Source organism: Macaca nemestrina, chromosome 11, assembly GCF_043159975.1.
Source record: "Macaca nemestrina isolate mMacNem1 chromosome 11, mMacNem.hap1, whole genome shotgun sequence".
NCBI lineage: Eukaryota > Metazoa > Chordata > Mammalia > Primates > Cercopithecidae > Macaca > Macaca nemestrina.
This window is the reverse complement of record NC_092135.1, coordinates 89,397,832-89,413,402: the sequence shown is the minus strand read 5'-3', so window position 1 is coordinate 89,413,402 and position 15,571 is coordinate 89,397,832. Positions and strand designations below refer to the sequence as shown.

The 15,571-nt window shown below is 39.1% G+C and overlaps 1 protein-coding gene across 5 annotated transcripts in view; it reads right to left on the bottom strand.

Moving 5' to 3' along the window:
- Positions 1-15,571, bottom strand: part of LOC105468200 (myosin IB) — a 182,507-nt gene that overhangs the window by 24,601 nt on the left and 142,335 nt on the right. For 3 of the 5 annotated variants that reach the window (XM_011718241.3, XM_024788621.2, XM_011718240.2), the window contains exons 16-23: positions 13,731-13,931; positions 12,366-12,592; positions 9,340-9,540; positions 7,617-7,710; positions 6,596-6,745; positions 3,327-3,395; positions 1,567-1,653; positions 1,200-1,286 (exon numbers count right to left, since the gene is read on the bottom strand). In XM_011718241.3, the coding sequence (XP_011716543.1) occupies positions 1,200-1,286; positions 1,567-1,653; positions 3,327-3,395; positions 6,596-6,745; positions 7,617-7,710; positions 9,340-9,540; positions 12,366-12,592; positions 13,731-13,931 (1,116 nt within the window). The remainder of the gene's footprint in view (positions 1-1,199; positions 1,287-1,566; positions 1,654-3,326; positions 3,396-6,595; positions 6,746-7,616; positions 7,711-9,339; positions 9,541-12,365; positions 12,593-13,730; positions 13,932-15,571) is intronic. The other 2 variants (XM_024788620.2, XM_011718245.3) reach the window with 1 other exon arrangement.

The following is a 15,571-nucleotide window of genomic DNA, read 5'->3' as shown; positions in this document are numbered from 1 at the left end:
ATTTTAGCTAAGGTCCCCAAAGTGAAATATACTGAAGACTGAAGCAATTATAGGTTAAACTTATAGGTTTAAAAATTACTGTTAGGGAAAAAATAATCTTAGACAAGCTATTCTAAAGGATATAAATAGGCACTAATTGTTCAAGATATTATAGTACTGAGACTGGGAAATGAACTCACTGGATGGAGAAATCCTAGCAAGACCCATCTAAGAGTCCATTTGCTTCTGCTACAACATTTCCCTCAGTTGACTAGAGGAACAAGTTTGTTCTTCACAGATTTTTCAGGAAAAGCACAAATGAACAACTCTGGTTAGTTTTTGGCAAATTAAGCTCTTTATGCAGGCAGATGGTGACTTTCCTCATTTTCTCACAAGATAGGCTTATAATGTTGACAAGGTGGACTTCAAAACACAGGACTCTGTTGATGTTTGTGTTTCTAACTGGAATACACATTTTTAGCAAAGATGACCTTTGATTTTCTAAGTAACAAAAACATCTAAAAATCTTGTCCCTTGGGGTATGTGAAATGTTCACAGAGCCCACGACTATGCCTGGGGATTAGTGAGAGTATTTCAGGAGGCCTTTGTTTCTGAAAACAAACAGCTGATGCTGAAATTCCTGGGATTCTTCAGTGGCAATTATAGCTAGCTGTGCATGAACATAGTTTTCTGTTAAATCACAGATGATAATTCTTTGCACATGTAATATTTTGCTTATAATAATCAATAGCTGCCACAGTGAGCCTAAAAAAAATTTCATTCATAAATTAATTTTTTAAAGACATACGTTAGAGGCATTTCCATTGTTAACATGTTGCAGAGACCGATTGAAGCCCAAACTTGAACATTCCCAACATGCGCAACCCCTCCAGAAAACCTCTAAAAAACTGCTAGCATTCATCAGTGGGGAGGGGGGAACCTAAACATGCATGTTATTTAAGAGTTGTTTTGTTTTGTTTTAAAGAGCAATGGTACTAGTGCCTTTTTAGTAAGCAATTAGTTTTATTGGCCTACGCATGCCTAAGCTTCCTATGCATACTACTGAACTAATGTTTCCAGGTGTGTTAAATCTGGTGGCTAGGACATGCACCAGTGTGAGCCACTATTAATTGCAGTCATTCATCCCCTAATAGTCTAGAGATAAGGACTGATTATTGCAGAATTCCCGGATGGAGTGTTGGGATATGTGCATCAAGTACCTTAGATCCAAGCCAGTAAGCCCAAATAACTGCAATAGCATGTTTATTCCTAGCCTCCTCCTTCAGCCGTCTCAGTTCCCTTCGCGCCTGTGATGCATTTGAAAAGGAGTTACAGAAAAGTTTAAGGCAGGAAAGGTTACTGCTGGTTTTCAATGAAGAAAGAAAAAGAGAGACACTAGTCACCACCAAATGGTAAATGCAAAAGCATGTGCCACCACCCCACAACAAAATGTTGGAAAGAGCAAGAGGCAAACACGTGCTCAGTAGCTCAAGCCAGTGAAACATTTTCTGCCCCTGAAGCCGAGGGTTCATGGTTCCACATGACATTACTGCTGACCCACCACCTTCCTTGGGGTCTCTGGCCTACCTGGGTCCCATGCCAATATGCAGCAATGGTCGTGACTGCTTCCTTACAGCGCTTTTGATGCTTCAGTTCCCGCAGAATTTTTCGAGCCTAAAGGGCAGAATCACCCAAAAGAGAGAACGTTTAAAAAAATGGAATTGACAGTGACTTGAAAAAAAAAACCTGAAGAGATCATTGTCCTAACACCCACGATATTGTGAAAAATCACAGGTTAAAGAAGGCGAAGGTGACTAGCCCCAAACTGACTACGAGAAGGTGGACAATGAAGACATCATCAAGCATGACAGTGTGGTTTCCACTTGATTGGAACAGCAGCCTCCCATACCCTGATACACAATAGGAGAAATCTGACTACAGCACCATAAGCTGGCACACATCTGTGGGATGAAATACTTCTCAGAAGGTGGCCAGAGGATTCCAATGATCCTCTGAAGGCCACTGTATCTCTTTCCTTATTATTGCCTGGAATGTAACTGTAGCTGTCCTTCTTATTCAAGAGATTTTTAAAACTGCAAAACCAAAATAATCTAATTGATCCCAAACCAGCGGTTTCTTTCCATTAGTTGCTGGAAACTGATTGTATGGGGGCCAGGAGGACACCTGGTTTGAAGGTGGACTTTGGGTCCTTCCTCTAAGGTCCCTAGCCTACAAACGGGGCCCCAGGATCCAGTCATGAGGCCAAGGAAGAAGCTGCAGGCAGCAATTTCACTTACTCTGCATGTTCAGATTTGTGTTTTGTCATTTGCCGTGGGACAACTACTAAGCCCTTAAGTTGTCGAGGGCCTTGGCAAGGTCAGTCAGTGTTGCTGGACTCGGCACCCAGGGGCTACCCTCTGAAAGGGCTCCAGGCCTGGGCACTACCCCTCTGGATTCAGACCATGCCACAAAAACTCCTCACAGGAAGAGGGTCAGAACATGCTCTGAAGTATCGTTGACCTAGATGAGGGATCCGTAAACTTTTTCTGTAAAGTGCTTTTGGCTCTGAAGGTCACACAGTCTATTGCTACGACTTGACTCTACCACTGTAGTGCTAGAGCAGCCAGCCAATCTGTGAAATAAATGAATGTGGCTGTGTTCCAATAAAACTTTATTTATGTACACTGAAATCTGTATTCCATAGACTTTTCGTATGTCATGAAATCATCATCTTTTCCTTTTTTAAAAACAACGGTTTAAAAATATAAAAACCATTCTCAGCTTGCAGCTTGTATGACAGGCAGCAGGCTAGATTTGGCCTGTGGCCCGTAGTTCATTGACCCTTGAACCAAGCCTTGGCAGGAAGGACCTGGAACCAGGCTGTCCACTGTGACAGCTCCCCCATGTCCCCACCGCTAGTCCCAGCCAGATCTCAGGATCTTTCAGTCGTGATGGCAAGCCTGCAAGATGGTTACTGGACAGTTATGGAAGTCACTGGGGTAGGGGTTCTGAGTATGAAAGCAATGGCTGTGAGACAGCCTTCTGTACTACAGCTTTTCTCAAAAACATGGGGCAAAGGGATATTGAAATCATGTACGGGTATTACTTCAAGGACTTCCTGTTTAGAGAACAAAGCGCTTAAAAAGAAAGCTGGTTAGAAGGAAGTGGCCAAGACATGGTCACCAGGGTCCCTGTTTGGCCCATAATATTTATTCTTTCCATCTGACTGTTTATAGGCAAGGCAGGAGACAGAGGAGCCCTCCCCTGCAGGGTGAGCCTAAAGACATTATCCTTTGTGAAAAACCAGAAAACCCCAAATAAATAAAGCATACTTCTTTTAAACTCACCTTCCAACCCCGGATATAAGACTGAATTACTAAGGCGGAACTCTTTGTCTGCTGGTACCTCTTTTGTTGCTGTAGGATAAAAGGGGAAGATATTGGCAGTTGTAGTTACCTATCTGTAACGCACACAAGGACTGAGAAAGGGTATTTGCTCACTTCGTCTAACTGACTCTTAATTATCCATACTCCTTCTGGAAACCAATACATAAAGAAACCAAAATATTAAACAATCCAATATTATTACAGTTAATCCAAAGTATGCCTTAAGGATGCTGAATAAAATAATTCCTAAATGACTCAGGACACCACCGCATTATTATCATTACTTTCTTCGTCTCATGCTGTTATAATACAGGGTTCCACACATGGCAGATCCTCAGTAAATGCATATTGAATGAAAACTCACTGAGTTCTGCATCTGCTTTTGAGTGTTCTCTCTTCTTGGTATCATTTCTCACCATGCTACTTACTGGACTCACCTCTAAACCTCCCTAGTTTCTTTTAGGTTTGCTACTTTTACTCTGCCTCAAGCTGGAAAATCAGCTAAAAATTTAAGTAAACTGCTATCAATCAACTAAATATTTCTATATTGAGCCGCCACTACGCATAAAGCCTTTTAATAGAACCATGAGGATATAAATGTGCATCTGACTCCATCCCTGCCCTCAAGGACTTGAAGTGGACACAAGTCAACAGTATAAAGGATAAACAGTACCCTGGGAGAGACGCAGCACAGACAGCACAAGAGGCAGGCTCAGAGGCAGCAGAGCTTACTTCCAGGTGGGGAAGGTCAAAGAAGACCTAGTGAGGCTCCCAGATCTGGCTCAACAAGCTCAATGCCCAGAGGCCTTTCTTACTTCCAGGGCTGATGCCTTGGAGTGGAGGCTGCTGGAATACTCCCTAGAAAAGTGAGCTTTTACAGTATTCACTTTGGAATATACACGGAAACATGGACATCCCTGATGAAAATTCACAGCATTTCAAAGTACTATCGTCATATTATGAATCCTTCATGTTAGAAGTGCTAGATGGCTCAGCCCCCATTCTCTGAGGTGGGAGATGCCTTCCCAGGCTTCCAGGCTTTGTCTTGGAAAATCAGAGGTAATGGGTGATGGTATCAATAGATGGGCAGAGGAACAAAAAAAGGATGCCAGGGAGAAAATCCAAGAGGATCCTGGGACCTCAGACAAGGCACTCACCTTCTCTGAGCCTCAGTTTCCCCAGCTGTTAAATGAGGAGATGGAAAATCTCTAGGATTTGTCCCAGAGTAATATTCCACAGATGTATGAACAACCTACAGCTATGGTATCTGACCATCACTCTGACATCCATTTGGTAACCTCTGTGGTTTTTTTTTTTTAATTCATAAATGTCTTGAAAATAACTACATCTCACTTGAAAATTCATCTCTAGGAAACATGAAATATCACAAAATATGGAATAACTTAAAAGTAACCAGCAACTAAAAAGAAGCATTCAAGAAATCTTTTGAGTTATCTGGTTGACGGAAAATAATGAGTTTAATCACTGGCTTGAGTAACATGCAGTGAACTGGTTGAGGTATGTAGTTCAAATTTTGAAAGAGATGTAACACTAGAGCAAAGTTAATGCATTTTCTAAAACTGGGGCTATTCTTAGTTTTCATTCTACAAACTAATATTGCTTATAACTCCTGACATCATGAACTAATGATACATAGTGACATTTTAAAATCTGGTGATATTAAAGATTTATACTGGGAGAAAAGGTACAAATAATACTTGATCTTCCTAGTTCTTGGTATTGCCTGTTCTTTCTCATCCTTCTGATCAAATGGCCCCTCCCAGAAGTTTCTCCTTGACCACTCTTAGGTCACATCCCGCCTCCCCATTATTCTTTATCTCAGTTCTCTGTTTCCTTCCTAGCACTTACAACAGTCTATAATTGTTCTGATTATTTGTTTGCTTAAATGCATATTGTCTTTCACTAGATATAAGCTTTAGGAAGTCAGGAATTAGGTTGTTTTGTCCACCTTGCTAACATGTTTTAAAAATATTTGTAGAATTCAAGACAGATGAATCCAGCACACTTGTGAACTTTTCTTAATGACCTCAAAATAAGAAATTATAAAAAGGGCTCCTTGAGGACTGCTTACTTGTTGGTCCTCCCTTTCTCAGCCAAACAGAAAACAGAGCATTATGAATCTGCAGCAGAGTTAAGGATGCTACTATGTGTACAGAGGAGACTCCACGGCCACCAGGCTGGGTGATAACAGTCCAAAGTGCCTTTGCAGAATGCATATGAATGACTCTATCATTCACATAGCTGGGCAGATTCATATTTTAAGACTTATACTGCTGGTTATAATCTTAACTAGCATGAGCCATTGTAAAGATACTCTCAAGCTGATTTTCTTTAGCTTAATCACTTAAGTACCTCATTAATTTGTAAAACTTGGAAATAATAAACCAAAATGTATTATGTGAGAACAGGTCAGCGTAAATTATATCTCGATTATATACAGTCCTATAGCAAAGTCTCTTTATGGCTGAAAAAGAGGAAGAATATGAGAAAGGAGATGTGAGTGCAAATCTAATTCATTTTGTGAGAACACAGCCCAAGTTTCAATTAACCTTGAGGCAAACCTTCAGGCTTCTCTCAAACCTGCGGTATGCCTTCAACAAAACCTCTACAATCAAGTGAGGAAGGAAATGCCAAAAAGAAACTTCATATTAATTAGGTAAACACTATTTATTATTGAATCTTTCCCCTATAGTTAACAGAGCCAGATACCTAAGGACTAAAGAGAACGCAATCCTTTAACCAACACCAGAAATCTACAAAAACATGACATTAGCTTTCAGGAATTAAAGCCACTTTCAAAGCTGCTACAATAAAGAATAGCCAATTACTTTGAAAAACTAGCCCAACCAAATCAAAAGTTTAAAGGACATTGTCTCTTCCAATCTGATGACCAAATTTAAAATGTATTTCCAACCAAATACAGCTAGATCAGTGAAAGGCAGTGTGGTACAATGAACTTGAGCTCTAATACTGTCTTGGATTAAAATCCCAGCTCTATCACTTACAGCTATGTGGCTGTGGGCAAATTACTTAACAGCTTAGTGTCTTAGTTTTCTCATCTTTAAAAAAAAGAACCATTAAGAACATCCATTATCTCATGAGGTTGTCGGGAGAATTAAGTGTGTAAAAATCACATACATAGTAAGTGCATAATAAATGTTGGCAAATGAGCATTGTTATTACTGATTTAAAATGATTGAGACTCTTACCGCATATCTCCTATACCAGGCGGCAATCACAATTTGGCTTTTTTTCATTAGCAGGAAGTGTGTGCGGCATTTCCACCCCCGGTAGATCTTCTGAATGAGAGTGGCCAAGTCCTCCAGGCGTTGCTTCCTCAGGTCTTCTAATTTGAATAACTAATAAGAAATGATAGATGGTCTTATTAAAAATCCTCTGAAACCTCACAGCACACACCGAAAGGAATTTTCAAGAGACAAAAATGCCATCATGTTGGAGTCAATTACATTGAAAAAAAGAATTGAATAACCATATTCATTATACGTGATATGGATAATGGTCCGTGAGAAAATTATTTTGATGAATTCATGAAAGACTTACAATTTTTATTCCAGTGATTCAGAATTTCTGACAAATCAGAGAGGGGCTGAATTGAGCTTAAGTTTACCTTCACACAGTCTATGAGGATGCAAATTACTAATGGAAGGCAGATGCTGGAAAATTCTCTCTTAAATGAATTAAACACTTTCCAAAATCTCAACGTTTCCAAATTACCAGTCACCTGCTATACTCATTATACTTCACACTCATCTATTCATTGACAAAAAGATTTCCTTGGGGTTCTATGAGGTAGAATGTGAAAAGTATTTTTTTACTTAAAACATTTTTTTTCATTTTAGTGCTTTCCTGTGTCACTAAATAATAGGGCTGTAGTTCTTAAAATTAACGTATAATTCAGGTATTACAAATACAGACTGAATTTACCTGCAGTTGCTATGAACGTTGTACTGCTGTCCTAACAGTTTCTTTGTGATTTCTTAAGTGTTGTAAACTCTGTCAGAGCAAAGACTTTGATGGTTCATAAAAAGTACACATTCTTCCACTACCCCTTATCTGTCCATGCCTCTTGGTTATTTGTAGATAAACACACAAGTGTTTTGTGACATTCATGGTAGCCTCTCATATAATGTTATAAAGTTAAACATATTTTAAGAACTTTCCTATATGATTCCAACTTAAGTTTAGAATGCAAAGGTTTTGGTTACATACTGTTCTTGGGTTTCGGATGAAAATCTTTGATCTACCAAAGGAGTATTCTTCCACGGGAATCTCTAATTCATTAAATAGGACCTCCACACCAGACCTAAAAAAATAAAAATAAAAACAATGAGTTTTCTGAGTTACAAAAAGTTTTATCTTCTACCACGGTTATCAGGTTCTCAGTGGTATAAAACATAGCTTCATTTCCAAGTGTGACTGCTCTTTCAGTAATCATCCTTCTATCAAAGAATTTTCCACAAATTAAACCAAGTCCAGTAAACACCGAAAAAGTAAATTTGGGTTCAGAACTATATATTCTAAGAAAATGTGGTATTAAAGCCAATTTCTTGATTTCATTAGTAGAGGCAATACTTGTATCAAACATACGTATAACGATGTACCAACCTGGGCCAGGAGGGTGTGCAAGAAACTCAGATCTATTTTAAACTCACTCAGTTAATTCCTGAAAATATTTTAAACATTGTTTCTGCCCCTGAGAATACAAGCAGAGTCCAAGAGACAGTCCCAGACCAATGGGACACTAAGAAACGTGGGCTTTACCCCATGGGAGCAAGAACTGGACTTGGCCCTGACCTCTCCATCCTTGACCCTGGTTTCAACATCAGTCTTTAGAACTAAACCTCACTCCACCCACCTGAGGACTAGATGCCAGGCAGCGAGTGAATACATGTTCTGTATTATGGTACCTGTTTACCATAATACTCTGGAAATTAGCAATGGGAACTGAAACAGTACCCAGATCCTACATTAAACTAGGGTATTAAATTAGGCATCAGAGACCACACCATACATCTGTAGTTTCTAGATCTTCTTATAATACAAGGTAAGTGTCCTAAGAGTGTTGATGTTCCTGTGAAAGGCCAGGTGCACTGAGAATGTGTAGGCAATATCAATATCGTTAAATGAAAATCGCCCATATCCTGCCCATGCCCATGGAACAGGCATGTTAGCCGTCCAGCAGTATTCAGGGGCAAGCTTCTTCAGCCTGCGGAGGAGCAGCCTCTCTGATTGGTGAGAGCAGAAGGAAGGTCACTGAACAAGCAAGGCTCCATTTCTCTCCTGCAGCAGCTGCCCGTCAGTACACAGTTCTCTCTGCCCAGGGAGAGCTTGCAGGACATGGGGATGCACCACTGGGCCTGCGGTGTCCAGCACTCTGTCTGGGACTGGATGAGTAAATGCAATTCAGGTCAGACCAGCTGAAAGCTGTATGGCACCAGGTCCAAGCTAAATTCTCTAATCTAGCTCTCCCAGCAGTAACACTGACACTGTGAATCCTACCTGCTTGTATTGTCTATCGATTAACTGGTACAGATCTAGGCAAAGAGAGGGACCTTCACCCACCCATTGACTCTCTCTGCAGCCAAATTTTTCATGGGAAAAGTGACAAGTGGTAATCCAACCTGTCTCTAATTCTACCCTTCTATGATTCTACACAAATATAAATGTATCAAATTACAAATCACCTCCTACGAACCTACCTTGGAAATATTCTAAAAATTAATGTTATTGCCACACAAGTCCCAAATGTGGATTTGATAAGTCTTGTTTTGACCTTAGCACAAAATGGTATCCTAATGGAAGAAGGTCCAAAACAGAGGTTACACTCAGTTTTTCATAAAATTCTGTTTTATGAATATTATGTGGAAAAAAACCCCATATTATTTGACTACTTAAAACATTCATTATTAAATATGGTCACTGAATTTCTTACCTGGCTGGTCCTTTCCAATGAGGCCATGTCTGTTTACAAAGCATTTTGTATCTTTCTAGGCAAGGTTCATAGGCCTGCCTGAAGGCGTAGCCTGCCCTCCGCACTCGGACGTTCTCCAAAAGCCCCAGGTACCTGATCTGATGACACACTAGAGCCTCGGTGAAGATGTGTGCTGCTTTTTTATCATTCGGTTTGATACACCTTAAAGATTACAAAGATTTTAGGTTACAAACTGCCTCTTATGGATACAATTGTGTATGTTTTAATAAAGTATTATGTATAACTGTTTCACAGCAAAACAATTGTTATTCTTAAGAAACCCAGTCATTACTTTTGAAATTATTTCAAATCATTTTACAACAACCTAAAAATAAATACAATACTGCAGGCACAGTAATTTTAAAAAGAACACACTAATAAATGCAATAATGTGGATGAGTATCACTGACATTTCATTGAGTGAAAGTCCAACACAAGAGTACATGCTGTAGTTATGATTCCATTTATATCAAGTTCAAGCAAAACTAACTCATGGTTAAAAATCAGTATTGCTGTTACCCCTGGGGAGAGGTAGTAGTGGGGGATCGACATGCAAGGGACACAAGGGAACCTTCTGGACTGATGGGAATGTTTTACCACTTGGTCTGGATGGGGTAACACAAGCACATACATCTGTAAAACTTCAAGAAGCTGTACAGTTAAGATCCATGCACTTTAATGTATATGTATTATACCTCAATAAAAAGATTAAAAACACTGTTTGCTCCCTATATCTGCTCTCGTTTCTTAACAGGGCACTTTGCTGTCCAGGGAAAAGCTTTATTTTCCAACCTCCTTTGCAAGTAGGTGTGGCCAGGTGAGCAACTTCTGGCCGCTAGGATCAGAGGGGAAGTAATATCTGCAGCCTCCAGTCAGTGTTCTTAAAAGAAGGGATGGGCTCTCCCCTTGGTCTCCTCCAGCTTACTGCTGGCTGCAAATGTTGACGTGGTGGACAGCCATCTTTGACCATGCAGACGAGGAACACATCCAGGAAACGGCAGAGCCACCAAACAGAAGGAGCTGCCCTGTCAGCTCTGGAGTCCTCATACTTAGAAGTTACTCAAGAAATAAACATCAGTCTTGCTTAAATCATTGTTAGCTTTGGATCATACTGTAGCAATCCCTGTGTCCTAACTAATACTTAAACATTCATGATTATGGCTGCCTAACTACAACTGTGAAATTACACACTTACGTGGACAACTACATCTTAGGTTGTTGGGCATCAGTGTTACTATGCTTTCTCTTTTACCATTTATAAAAATAACGTCTACTCTCTGGCTTAAAGAAAGACGGACAAATAGATAAATGGAACAGCCTAGTAAGTTCAGACCCCTATATATACATTCAACTGATTATCAATAAAGGCCACAAAGCAAATCAATGGGAAAAGGAGACTGTTTTCTTTTCAACATGGTGTTAGTGCAACAGGATATCTACACTGGGGGGAAACATACCTAAATATGAAATCTGAAACTACAAAGCTTCTAGAAGGAAATATACAATAATATATTTACAACCTTGGGGTTTATTAATTAAGATTTCTTAGAAAAATTGTAAAAATTTAAAAAAGGAGGGGAATGAAGAAGCTTTCTGAGGTAATGGAAATGTTTTACGTCTTAGCCTGGGTGGTGGTCACTAAAGTATATAGAATGGTTAAAAAAAAAAATTGAACTGTTCACTTCAGAACTGTGCATATCACTTCACATAAATGATACCTCAATAAAATATACTTAAGATGCAAAAAAAATTCATTCAATTGAGAATAACAAAAGCAATTCATCACAGAAAGTTTCTTGGATTTTTTTTGAAACTAGGATCCTCTCCAACATATGTTCTAATCCGACGGCAATCAAACCAGAGGGTTTTGTCTACTTACATTTCTGTGAATATAAATATCAGGCACACAAACTAAACACAAAAATATTCTTCACTCTAGTTGCCTCATAACTGCATTTTCAAAGACAACTATAGAAGGTATTTGTGGGTATGGGTGTGCTCTGTGAAATCTGACCCACCAGACACATTCCTATTATCTAGCTCACCAAATACACACATAGCAAACTCTAATCCTAGCTGGTCTTCACTAAATCTAGAGAGTTTTGTCTAAGATGCCCTAGAAGCAGAAAAAGAGAGCTCTAGAATTTTTTTTTTTTTTTTTTTTGAGACGTAGTCTTGCTCTGTCGCCCAGGCTGGAGTGCAGTGGCGCAACCTCGGCTCACGGCAAACTCTGCCTCCTGGGTCCAAGCGATTCTTCTGCCTCAGCCTCCCAAGAAGCTGGGATTATAGGTTCCCGCCACCATGCCCGGCTAATTTTTTATATTTTTAGTAGAGACAGGGTTTTGCCATGCTGGCCAGGCTAGTCTCGAACTCCTGACCTAAGGTGATCCACCCGACTCCGCCTCCCAAAGTGTTGGGATTAGAGGTGTGAGCCACCACGCCCGGCCCCTTTTAAGAAGTTCTTTCTACTGCCTTGAAAAAAATTCAGATTGCTTTAGGAATCATTACTTTCTCTAGGCCTACACCTCTCACAGGGAAGAAAACAGTGCATGTCTCCTAAGAAGTGCCAGAGTTGTAACTAAAGCCTTGCTTCAATGCTGTGCTCTCAGCTAAAATAACAAGAAGCCCAAATGAAGCCAACAAGTTTTCTGCAAAACACTGACCAGAAAAAACACTTACATTTTGTTAACTTGCCATTAAAAAAAAAATAAACATAAAGAAAGTTGAAAACACCTAGGTGTCAACCACTGAGCTTCATTAAGTATCTACTATCTTCTCCACCACACTTTAGTTTTTTACTTTCTTATTTTAGGGGAAAGGATAGTGGAGCATTTTTTAAGCCAATCCCAGATAAGGTATTATTTAATCTGTAAGTACTTTAGTTACTCTCTGCTTGGGCTACACTCAGATTGAAACAAAGGGAAAAATGATATTCCTTCGGGGTGCTCTCACATTTGAACTGTGGAAGTTTTATGTGCCGGAAATACCTAATATAGTTTGGGTTCTTGGTCTGTAGGTTCTTCATCAGAGTGGCCACGGACGCCTTGAACTGTGAGCCTGCTGTAGGAGGCCTTTTCAGGTTGATCTTGGCGGGATTCCCTTCGGGGAACAAAGACTTGATGAGGGCATGGCTGGCCTTCCACATGGCTTGGGACAGGTCTCGATAGAGAAGGTCGTTGTTTTTGTCAACAAATCCTTCCACCTGGTACAGCACCTATAAGCAGCACATGGAACTCAATGACAGGCACACTGCATGCTATAATGTCAAACAACTATTAAAAATACTCCAAGACTATCTACACTGCAGCCTCTTCCTTCACCATCAAAAAATCCCTGACACGTCAGTCACACTCTCATACTGAGTTCGCCTCCAAGTTTAAATTCCATCTGTCTAAATCACAGACAAGATCAAAATAAATTCTATTACCATTCAGGATTTGCAAGAATAAACTCCAAAAATGTTATCATAACATTTTCAAAGGATTTTGCATTTTTTTTAGGAGTCTGAAAATATTCTGGGGTTTTACTTTTATTTTTTAGTTCTCATATGCCAATTCTAGTCTGTTTAAAAGTAGATGGGGCAAAACAGAAACAATACTAACATTTTCATAAATACCCTGAAGCAGAAGAAAAACTGATCAGAAATTATCTTTTAATAATATAGGCTAATAAAAACATAAGGTACCAAGTTCTAACATTCTGAAATTAAAGATAATTCAGGTACTATAAACTGAATTTTTACAAATGTATAATCAAGCATTTTTTTCCCCTTTGAAGTTTGCAATTTTATGAAAAAGGAAGTATTAGCTCTAATCAATAATCTTTCAGGATTCTAAAGATTAATCAGTTAAGATTGTTTTCAGGGTTGTCTATATATTACATGGCATAAAATTAATTCCCCCAAATATTAACCAAATAAATAAGTACTTTTTTAAAAAAGTAAATATTTTCCCAAATGTCATTTCAAAATCTCAAAGAATTCATTATTTTTGTTAAATGGCTTGTGTTTTTAAAGCCTTAAGTCTTTACTGACTCCTAATTTGTACTGGCAAGTCTCCTTCAATAGTGTTAATAGATATGTTACATAGGATAGCTTAAGAGTTTGATTCAAAAAATACATTTAGACTCTTCATTAAGTCCATTAGCTTTGCTTTCGGTTTTCTATATCAATAAGATTTTAGTCATCATGGTCCAGATTCTATTTCTATTGAATATTTATTGATTCAACCACTTTAGCGCAGCTCAATTTGTCCTCACAAGTTAATGGGGTTTCGAACGCCCGTCTCTGAGGCACAGCCTCCTTGCAGGGGTAACTTGGCAGGCCTGACTGGGTGCTCACAGCTCCCCCATACCTTTCCAGCATAATGCTGGATCCTGAAGCAGCTGTGAGGCAGAGACGTGTCGTTGAGGAACCGAGAGCACTTGCTCATCCTGCTCTCAAAGTGCTGGTGGGTGGCACATACTTGGTTCAGCTTTTCTAAGAAGGTCTCATCAGTGACTGTGCCAGGTCTGAGGCACTCCTCATCCAGCATGGCCAGGATCCCATTTGTGTTCTGGGAAAAAGGAAATAAAAAAGTTTCCTTCCTTCCTCACTGTATTGTTTTAATAATTATTCCTAATGACACCATCAAACACAATCAACATAGTCACAAGAAAAGTCTGTTCAGTTATAACAAAAAGCAGAGAATCAAAACAGTAACAAAAGCCTCAGGAATCAGCTCTTTCCTGAAGGATCCCAGGTGTGTTTATGGTGGTGTGGTTGGGAAGAGTGTGTCTTCTTGGTCTCTCTCTCCCCGCACAACAGTACCTGGGAGTTGCCTCAGACACCTTAGCCTGATGATGACTGAAATGTATACTCTTAGAAGAAGACAAGTTGGATCTCAAAGATTCAAAAACAAACCTAAAAGCAGAAATGAATGTGACAATACAGCCTCTATAACATGTCTCAAATCACAAAGCACAGTCTTCTAAGGCCATTATTTGATTCACTCCTAAGAAGGCAACTCGTTTTCTGTGTTTCCAAATTGTTCATGTGTTCAAAATAAAGTTAATTTTCTAGAAAAAAATGCTGTGATTTGAGATGCTGCTTTTAACAATCACTGCAATCAAGCTGATTTCAAGAATATCTGTTTCATATAGATTTAGATTTTAGAAATTCATGTGGAATTTCTAAATGGATGTTAAACATAGGTGAAAATTTGTTTGTTGCATATCTAGACCCTGTGGTCATTTTTATTCCAAGAGTAGTCAGCCCTAAACTGAACCAGAAGTCAGGAAGCTTCTACTTTGCTAAATAAAGACTGCTGCTCCATGGACTGCCCCTATGGGGTCATAAGTCTTAATTCCAAAAACAATCCACTCCACTGACCATCAACCCCACCTACTTCCACCCAGGCAAAGTCCTCTGGTTCCTCTCCCCTTCTGCTCACAAGGCCACGACATCCTCTGACCAGCATTTATTCATTCCACACAAAACCCTGGGGAAGTGTGGACTCTCAGGAATCAAGTGTGTTCATAACATCCCCCCAGAACAAACATTATTGTTTAATGATGCTGGAAGGAAACATTTCCTTTATATACCCAGGTTCCTATGTGAACATGAGCTTCTTCAATCATATTGCAAGGGAATTTTTGGCTGAGATAATCTACTTAAATTAAGTGTATTACCACTGTTCTTTTTCTCCCCTTCTTAAAAGAGAATAATTAAATGCAAGGTTATATTTATCAAGGAAAACATACTAACCAGAAATCTGAAACTTAAGATTCCCATAGCAAATTACCTCCTTCACAAAATGTACCAGGAACATTTTTAGGAAATTCACTTTTCAGAGCCAAAATCAGAGATCTGAACTGCTTACATGGAATATTAGTGTTCCCATTCAACATTGTTCAGATTTTCTGAAACACAGTTTATTTCTTATTGAAAAACAGTGACGCCTTAGAATATTGTTTTTATGTTCAATTTAATCAGAGAAACAACTTTTAGGAATGTGCTGAATACTGAGGAAAAAAATACTGGCTAATTACATATTTCCCAAAAAGCTTTGTAAAAGATGAGTAGAAAATGATTTGATATTCATTCAGAGCACGTGATCGTATTCCTTAAACACAGCACTCACCTCACTAAACTGGTCTTGCTTACTGCAGGACAATAAAGCTTATACACTGTTTCAAATTACTTATTCAAAATCAG